The following is a 9,981-nucleotide window of genomic DNA, read 5'->3' on the forward strand; positions in this document are numbered from 1 at the left end:
CAAGTGTACAATTTAACATACACACTTTTTCGATCTTAATAAAATCATTTATCCTAAAGTGTAGCATCTTTTACTAGCATATTATTCAAAATAATAGTTCAATATTAATTGTACACATATAATAACAATTACCAAATTGTAAAAACTCCTTAGAAATTTGTTTTATTCATAACTTTTACTATAAAAATCTTGTATAGATAATTTCTTAACCAAGTTATTGATCTTTTATGCCAAAAAATTCATTTTCTACATTATGATTTCAAGAAAATCTTATAATTTTGTTATTTAGAATAAGGTAGTTTGGGGTTCCGAGTTAAAAAGCATAGATAAGATTTAGAGTTTGGGATCAACTTCCCTTACTTGGAAGTAGATCGTAAGATCGCGTTCTTCATGAGGTCTAAAAGAGAGATACAACGATTTTGATGAAAGAGTTTATCCTAAATACCAAGATTTCTCAAGTATTACAAAGTAGAAAATTTTAGAGAAAGAGAAAACAAAAGAATAGGAGAGAGGTTGGAGAACTGAGCTCCAAAAAACTTACTCGAAATCAGTTAGAACAGGCATTCAAGCTTGGATCTGGAAAAGTTTCAAGGTTCAGGAGGGTTTTCTCTGAGAAGGGAAGATGAGAGAACAGAAAGAAATGAGAGGGAAGCTTGTTTGGTTCTAATGAAAATTTCTAAAATAGAAGTTCCTTAAATACCTCTCCAAACTTGTGCGTTTTCACTTGAGAGAGTAGATTCTTACGTGAGTGAGCATATTCTCGCTTGAGCGAGATCAACTCTCGCCTAGACATCCCCTCCTCACCTGAGTAAGAAATCTAGACAATGATTTTACTCATTTTTTTGATATTCTTGCCTGAGCAAGAAAAATAGGTCTAGAGAGCTCCCAATTTTTCTGCAATTCCTCACTTGAGCGAACTTTATCTCGCTTGAGTGAGAGGACAATTGGAGCAACTTCATTCTATCTTGCTTGAGTGAGATTCATCTCGTTTGAGCAAGAATGCTCCATAATAGTTGGCCTAAAAAATTCTGTCTCACCTGAGCGAGACATATCTCGTTTGAGCGAGAGGCCCTGCGCTAAACTCTATATTTTTCAAAAATAAAGATAATAATATTGAGGGTGTTACAGTCTAGATTTTAAAAAGATCAACATTTAGCACCTCTTTTATTATTTTTATTTTTTTTATTATTTAAAAATTCATTAAATTATTTTCAGAGTTGTCACAAAATTTCAAATTAACATTACAAAATTTTGCCGGAATAAATGAATTAGCTACTTTCCTTTTTATTAATTAAGGAAGGATCAAACTAAAATGAATAAAATAAAGCAATATAATAAAAAAATATGTCAGATAAATTAATTTTTTTAAAAATAATAAGAAAGAAAAGTAAAAGAAAAAGAAAAAATTAAGATAAAACTTATTTGAATTAAGTTAAATTAAATCAAATAATATAAAATAAAATAAAATCAGAAAGAAACTTGTGTAAATAAGTGTCTATGTAAATAAGTGTCTTACACACTCCTTTCTAACTCACTTTATTTTAAGTGTGTCGCATAGCAAGTACCTTTTAAATTTGGCTGGCCATATTATTATTATTGAACTAATCGATGAGACAACTCACTTACCTTGGATGGGTCCTTGATGAACAAAAGATTTGTCGCTAATACACATCAAAATGTAAATAAAAATTAATGTAATATTAGGGTACTAACCTAGGTCATCCTCTTGTAAATCATTGGGTGTGTAACCAAATATCAAACATGTAGTGTACAATGTATTTAGAAAACAAGTAAAAAGGTAGATTTTGTGGTTTCAAGTGTAAAGTACTCAATCAGAAAATCAAATTGTAAAGTTCAATCAATAGAATATAGTAATCCCTAGTTTATCCATATAGATTCTATCTCAATTCCTTTTAAGATTTAATACTCTACCATTTTTCTTAAATTAGGTCAATTTAACAAGCAAAAATTAACCTTAAATTCTCATACAAAATTAAGTAAATCAATGGACTCCAATCTCTAATCCTAGGGATTAAGCAACCTTAGAATTAAACCTGAAATTAAGCAAATCAAGTTTATAACCGTTGTTAAAAAATGAATTTGAAGTTGATTAAGCAACACCCTCTCATTCAACTCTTAACTTAGTTCAAGAGATTGGAGAAAGAAAAACTTCATGAGAAAAAGGTTTATATTAACATTAAAGGCCCAAGAATTCAACAATCCATATAAACTCATTAGAGATTACAAGGAAATTAGCCCTCCATGAGGATGAGTCTCACTATTACAAGATGAAAATAAAGGAAAATCAATAACATCAAGATGAAAAATAAAAAAAAACTGAAGAAGAAATGAAATTCAAATCCTAGGTTGGACCCTTAGCTGTCATTCAAGGCTGACCTAGGCTCTGCCAAAGTATCCTAAAAATGGTAAAGTATCTAATGTAAAAGGTTTTGCAAAAGTCATAACCCTAAATGGTAAAAATCTATTTATATTAAACTTGATGTCTTTTATAGTAACTACTATCGTTTACAATAAAAGGTATGTGAAGCATAGTAACTACTATCATAAATGATAGTAGCTATGTACAGCTCCCAAAATTTTCCTTCCTCTTTGTAGTAATTACTATAGCATATGAAAGTAGCTACACGCGCTGCATAGTAACTACTATTGTTTATGATATTAGCTACTCACAACATAGTAGTAACCACACGCAAGTTTGCACCTCTCCTTGGACTCTGTAGTGATTACTATTACTTTTGAAAGTAGTTATTTTGACCTATCCTTTGGAATTGACTTGCTGTAGTGATTACTATGGTGTTTGAAAGTAATTACTTTCACCTCATATTTTCAAATAGCCAAAATTCTATGGAATTTGTCTGGAATTTCTTTCATTATTTAAATGATCAAAATTGTAAAATATATTTACAGAAATTAGTGTAAATTAAACAAAAATTAAGAAAGTTATAATATTTGACCTAAATGAGATTTTATACTATTTACAATTTCTAAGTCAATTTTTTTTTATTAAAAATCTATAAAAAAATAAATAAAATATTTATAAAATGTGGATTGATCAGTCCTTTAGCTAATGCATTTTTCTTTGGATGTGCATCAGCAATATATAGTTTTTTCCTTGAGCCATCCTCATCTAGTTTGCTGCAAAGTGCATGTGAATATTTTGTATGTGGACTGACATAAATCAATTTTTATTATAACTTTAATTTAATTTCAAATTAATTTGATGTCAAAATATTGAACTATGTTGTTTAGCCCATATCATAAATAATGATTGTTATTGGGCTTATTTGTAATAACTTTATAGTTATTAGTGGATATGGTTTTATGATTATTGTTATTAGATTGAGGCATAATATTTAGACTTGACCCATCTTGTTATTAACCAGAAAGGCTACTGCTCCTAACCATTTCAAAGTAACTATTACTCCACTGAGACAGTATATGTAAAAATTTGAAAGAGTGATAGAAGGAGTTATATTTTTTTTTTTTTCTCTCATCTGTCAAAAAAGCACTCAGTCATGGACTCATCAACCTCAACCGTTCTAGGTAATTCTAACACCTAATCCTATTATAGTGTTTGTTTATCACTTGTCATATTGATAATTAGATTTCAATTTTCCCTTCAGTGCAACCACAAGTTTTTCATCCATGTTGCTCCTTATATTCATGAGAAGATCAAGCAACAACAGCTCTAAAAACATGAGCAAGTCTGCCACATATAATTGGAATTTACTCTACTTAGAAGAAATTTTCTATTATTAATAGACTTTTATTAAAACTTTTTTAATTGATTGTTATTGAAGAAAACTTTTATTTTTTTTTATTTTATATGTATTTTATTTTAGTATTTAATTATTACAGATTTTTTTTAATTTAGTATAAAACATAGTCACCGTTATATAAATTATGATGAATATTAATTATCTAAGAAACACGTAAAGTTGATGAAATAATGTCAACAATTACCAGAAAAATCAAAATATTACTTAAAATTAATAATATTGTAATAAAATTTAAATGGATTAACTTTAATATCAATCAAAAAGAAAATAAAAAATAAATTTCATTACTAAAATATACTAATAATAACTAATTTTGAATCTTAAAAAATATTAAAAATAAGATAAAAATAAAATATTGGTTAGACTCGCGTTATTTATAAAAGATGAAAATAAAAAAAATAATTTTTTATATGTTAAAATCAAATTATTATTTTTTCTATTCTCATGTGAATTTTATAAATTTTGAGATTCATTAAATTAATTTTAATTTATTAAAAATGATTGATTTTACCTCTGTTTTATTCTTTTATTACAAGTATTTATTTAAAACTTTACGTAATAAAATGAAAGGACATAAAGCAGAGTAACATAAAACGTAAGAACCCACGTCATCATTGTGGTTTTAACGGAATTGAAGTCATTTGTATAAGCATTTCGTATTGAACAACGGATTGTTAACAAATGTTTAATTTTAGTGTGTATTAAGGTTGTATTACGCCCAGCAATGAATGCAATATTGAGCAAACAGATTGTCACAGCAATTTCAACTGTGCCAGCTTAAATGTGATAATTGCATACTGACAGCTATATAAACAACTTTTGTTTTGATTAAGGATGCAAAGGAAAAAGCAAAAGCATAAGAAAATTAATTGACTAAGGTCTCGTAGAAGAAGATTCAGAAGGGAACTATGTCGAGCCCTGAAGCTTCAATACCAGATTTGGCATGTTATACTACAACATTGGATGTTTCCAACAAAATATGGATGAGTGATAATGTCCTTGCAGCTCGTGTTCCTCTTTTGTGTATCCAAATTGCCTACAATGTTCTGTTTTCTCGTATTCTGCACCACATCTTCAAGCCCCTTCACATGCCCCTTCATGTTGCCCAGATTCTTGTAAGCATTCTTTCATTCATATACCTGTGTTCCATGTTTCATATCTTTATACTTGATATCGTTTCTAGTTTTTGTACCAAAAAAATCTTACATTCTCGTAATTGTATGAAAAATCATTTGAGAATAAATTATTGTTATTTACTAGCGTAGAGTATTAAATTTTATTTCTATACCTGATATCATCTTGTTTCCTTCATATAAAAAAGTCTCTAGTATGATATCTTTTTTGTTTTGGTCCCTGTGTTGAAATAGACTACCACTGTCACAATTTCAATAAATAGTACGAACTAATTTTTTTTCATATAAAAGTTAAGTATAGAAATTTTTTATATTGGAACCAAAATAAATAACCAGTTAAGTAATGGACTAAAATAATAGTTGAACTTTTATTTTTAGAAAAATGCTAAAAGATATACAATCACAGTAAAGCATAGAATTTCTCTCTTTCCACAACATTAATTCTTTTTCTTTCTAACACATGGTATCTGATTTTTATTGACGAAATGATATGTTAAAAAATGAAAGAAAAATGCTCATTGTTTTGCGCAAAGATTTGTTTACTATAGATCGAGTCTCTTTTGCTCGTTTCTCCAACTCGCGTACCTATTTCTATAAAGTCATTTGTGCCACTTCTTTTTTTTTTATCAAAAGTAATTCGTACTAAATTGCGTTCTATTTGTATATGTGGTGCTATTACATTTACACAAATATAAGAGGACAGGTATCAGAATTTCTGAACTTGGTATTGTACATGCAGGCTGGTTTTTTTCTGAGTGCGTCAATGTTGGGAAGATTCTCGTCTTTCTTTCATATATTGTACAGAACAGAAGGAATTCTGGCCGTTGAAACCTTTGCAAATACGGGATTGATGTACTATGTGTTCCTTAGTGGGTTGGAGATGAACTTTGAGACCATCCTAAGATCAAGCAAGAAGGCTACATGCACTGCCGTTGCTGGCATTGTGATTCCAATGCTGTTGGGGGCTGGTTTTCTTGCTATAGAACAGCAAATGCTACCAAAGGATATGATATCTGTTAAGGCTCAAGGGTACTTATTTTGGTGTTTAGTTCTTTCTGTCACAACTTTTCCGACCCTTGCTAGGCTCCTTACAGGGCTTAAGATCGTCTACACGAGGCTTGGTAAAGATGCCTTAACAGCAGCTATGTTAATTGATGCATATGGGTGGATTCTGTTTACCCTTTTGATTCCTTTTTCCAACAAAGGTGGGAAACCACTCCTCTCAGCAATGGCTACCTTGATGTTCATTGTTTTCTGCTTCTGTGTTGTGCGCCCTATCCTTAATCGCATGATCCAACACACAACAAGGATGGAGACATGGAACTACTCGAAGTTGTTGGATTTGATGGTCGGACTTCTTGTTTGCTCATACATTACAGATATGCTTGGCACACACCATGTTGTTGGGGCCTTTGTGTATGGACTAATTTTGCCTAGTGGGAAGTTTGCTGATATGACAATGGAAATGTTGGATGATTTTGTTACTGAGATTATGATCCCTGTCTACTTCTCTGGCTTTGGCTTGAGGCTTAACACTGGGATGATTTTGAGTGATCAAAATTTGTTTCTCTCTGTGCTCTTCATATTGCTGTTGGCCGTCCCAAAAGTTTTAAGCTCAATGATTGTATCTATCTTCTTTGGTATGCCTATTAGAGATGGATTGGGCATTGGATTGCTCCTCAACACCAAAGGCATCATGGCAGTGCTACTTCTAGGCGCCGCTTGGGACAAAAGTGTACGGATGAATCACCAAACCTTTTTCTTTCTATTTCTAGTTTTTACAAATGATTACAAAATGTCTCTTTTTTCACTTTGTTTCCTGTTTTCAAATATCAGTCCAAGGAAAACAGGAAAGAAAATAAAAAGCAAGGTGACATTTTGATGACCATTTAGAAAAGTCAAAAACGTTTCTAGAATACATTTTTTGTTTAGCTTAATGATTACAAAAACATCACGTTTTCACTGTTTCCTGGAAACAGAAAAAACAAGGTGACATTTTTGTAATCATCTGTCTACAGGCTCTAAAATTGCATGCTGCAATTTAATGCACCGGCTCAATGGACATTTAACTCATGTGTTTACATGTTCTTTTCTCTTTTTCAGCTGATAGACCCCTTTGCCTTCACAGTGATGATGCTTGCTATAATCTTGATGACTATGTTGGTCACTCCCTTGATCAACAGTATATACAAGCCAAAATTCAGATTGATGCAATCCCAGCTAAGGACTGTGCAGAAGCAAAGGTTTGATGCAGAACTTAGAGTTGTGGCTTGTGTCCACAATGCTCGGCAAGCCATTGGCTTGATCCATGTCCTTGAAGCCGCAAATGCCACCAGAGTTTCACCCTTACATGTATCTGTGCTTCACCTTGTTGAACTCACCAGACATGGCACTGGCCTTCTTGTTGCCCGAATGGAGGGTTCAACTGCACATGGGGGATCACAAGGAACTGGACCACATTCAGAGTTTGAGAGCATAACCAAAGCATTTGATGAGTTTGTTGAGGGATACAATGCAGCTAGATATGACATATCAAATGTTGTGTCAACCTATCAAACAATCCATGAGGACATATACAATGTCACAGAAGAGAAACGTGCAAGCATAATTCTCCTTCCCTTTCACAAGCAGATAAGCTCAGAAGGTGTGCTAGAAGTAACAAACAGTGCATACAGTGACATAAACAACAATGTTCTAGAGCAACCACCTTGTTCTGTTGGCATCTTTGTGAACCGTGGTCTTGGGTCATTATTAAATACTAAAATGAGCATTATTGCGATCTTCATTGGAGGCCCTGATGACCGTGAAGCCTTGTCAATTGCATGGAGAATGGCAGGACATTCAGGAACAAAGTTGCATGCGCTGAGGCTTGTAGTGTTAGGTGAAGCTGCTGAAGAAAAAGATGAATCATTCCAGAGTGATTCTAATGGTTTGTTTTCCACAGTTATGGACAATGTGGTGCAAAAAGAGTTGGATGAAGAGTACATATTTAACTTTAGGCACAAGGGAGTGCACAATAATGAGTCCATTAGTTACTCTGAGAAGGAAGTGGTAATAGAAACTGGTGAGGAGATTCCTTTGATCCTCAATGAAGTAGACAAACCCGGGTATGACTTGTACATTATGGGACAAGGAAGTGGTAAGAACTACCTAGTTTTTAAAAAGTTGTTGGAATGGTGTGATAACCCGGAACTTGGGGTCATGGGGGATATAGTGGCTTCAACCAGTTTTGGCACACACTCTTCTTTGCTTGTTGTGCAGCAATATATGATTGGGAGACAAAGCAAGCCTAGACATCCCAGAAAATGTCACGCAAAGAAAAATGAATGTGATATGTTGTGAGTCACCGACTTGATTCTTTACAAAATAGGTGAAACTTGTGACCAAAGAAATGGTAGAACATGTATCAAACTGAAATTCCTAAACTTTAATCCATTTTCTTGAACCTCCTTTCACAGCTATGTGTTTTTTCCTTCTTGGAAAAGAAATTGGAACACATGTTCTTTTATCCACTTCTTGAAAAGAATTACTAGGAGAATAAGATGAAAATGTGAAATTTTAGAAAGATGAATGTGATTCATTTGAAGGATTAGAATTTTAGGAATTAGTAATTTTTTGTTAGAGTTTAATGTCTTTATTATATACATTCTAAGAGGAAAAGCTCTACTTGAGTTTTTGCATATCTTATATGAAAAAATATTGTTATTTGTTCATTTTAAATTTTTGTTTGTTTCATTTGTTAATTGTAAGTATAAAACTTATTTTAGTTAAATTGTGTTTATTGATTTAATATGTAAGACTTTATGTAACTAAATTTGCTTAATGATTTATAAATTGATATTTATTTTATTGTATTTTTTGTGTATATATATATATATATATATATATGTAGTGATTTACTTATTTAAATTAAATATGTAATTTGAAAGTGATAAATAAGAATACATAATTTTATTATACATATTCAAGGTGTTGAATCATTTTTTTAATAGTTTTTTTAGATATAAGCTGTAACACCCTCAATTTTATTACTCTTGGATAGGAAAAATAGGAATTTGGATGAAGGATGTCTCGCTCAAACAACATAGGATTTCCTAAACTAGAATGATCTAGAACCCCTCACTCAAGCGAGAATAAGATAAAGTTGGCCCAACTGTTCTCTTGCCCAAGCAAGAAAGGGATTTTGCTCAGGCTAGGAGCAGCTCGCCCAAGTGAGATGGACCTCGCTCGAGTGAGGAGTTGCAGGTCTGATAGGTACTCTCTGGACTCAATCTCGCTCAGGCAAGATTGTATCTCGCTCAGGCGAGAGTATTTTCGCTCAAGCGAGAATATAAAAAAAATGAGCAATCTCGCTGTCTGGTTGTCTCGCTCAGGCGAGGAGGGCTGACCCAAGCGAGGATGAGAGCTCGCTCAAGCAAGAATCTTATCGCGCAGGCGAGATCGCGCGAGTTTAGAAAGATATTTAAGAGATTTTAGCCTAAAAAACGTTCATTTCTCACCAAACGACCTTCTCTCTAGATTTTCTCTGTTTTCTCTCCTTCATCTCTCTAGAAAGAATTCTCTCAGATTTCGAATCTCTTCTAGATCCGAGCTCAAACATCGATTCTATTAAGATCTAATTAAGTTTCTCGTAGCTCATATAAACTTATTTTAGTTAAATTGTGCTTGTTGATTTAATGTGTAAGACTTTATGTAACTAAATTTGCTTAATGATTTATAAATTGATGTTTATTTTATTGTATTTTTTGTATATATATGTAGTGATTTACTTATTTAAATTAAATATGTAATTTGAAAGTGATAAATAAGAATATATAATTTTATTATACATATTCAAGGTGTTGAATCATTTTTTTAATAGTTTATTTAGATATAAGCTGTAACACCCTCAATATTATTACTCTTGGATAGGAAAAATAGGAATTTGGATAAAGGATATCTCGCTCAGATAACATAGGATTTCCTAAACTAGAATGATCTAGAACCCCTCGCTCAAGCGAGAATGAGATAAAGTTGACTCAACTATTCTCTTGCCCCAGCAAGAAAGG

General features: G+C 32.0%; 1 protein-coding gene across 1 annotated transcript; it reads left to right on the plus strand.

Moving 5' to 3' along the window:
* Positions 1-4,708: 4,708 nt before the first annotated feature.
* On the plus strand, positions 4,709-8,275 carry LOC113871533 (cation/H(+) antiporter 15-like). Its single transcript, XM_027508625.1, has 3 exons — positions 4,709-4,915; positions 5,673-6,668; positions 7,037-8,275. The coding sequence occupies exons 1-3, from the start codon at positions 4,709-4,711 to the stop codon at positions 8,273-8,275; spliced, it is 2,442 nt and encodes an 813-aa protein (XP_027364426.1).
* Positions 8,276-9,981: the final 1,706 nt, after the last annotated feature.

This window comes from Abrus precatorius, unplaced genomic scaffold (genome assembly GCF_003935025.1).
Source record: "Abrus precatorius isolate BTA unplaced genomic scaffold, Abrus_2018 Scaffold7, whole genome shotgun sequence".
Lineage (NCBI taxonomy): Eukaryota > Viridiplantae > Streptophyta > Magnoliopsida > Fabales > Fabaceae > Abrus > Abrus precatorius.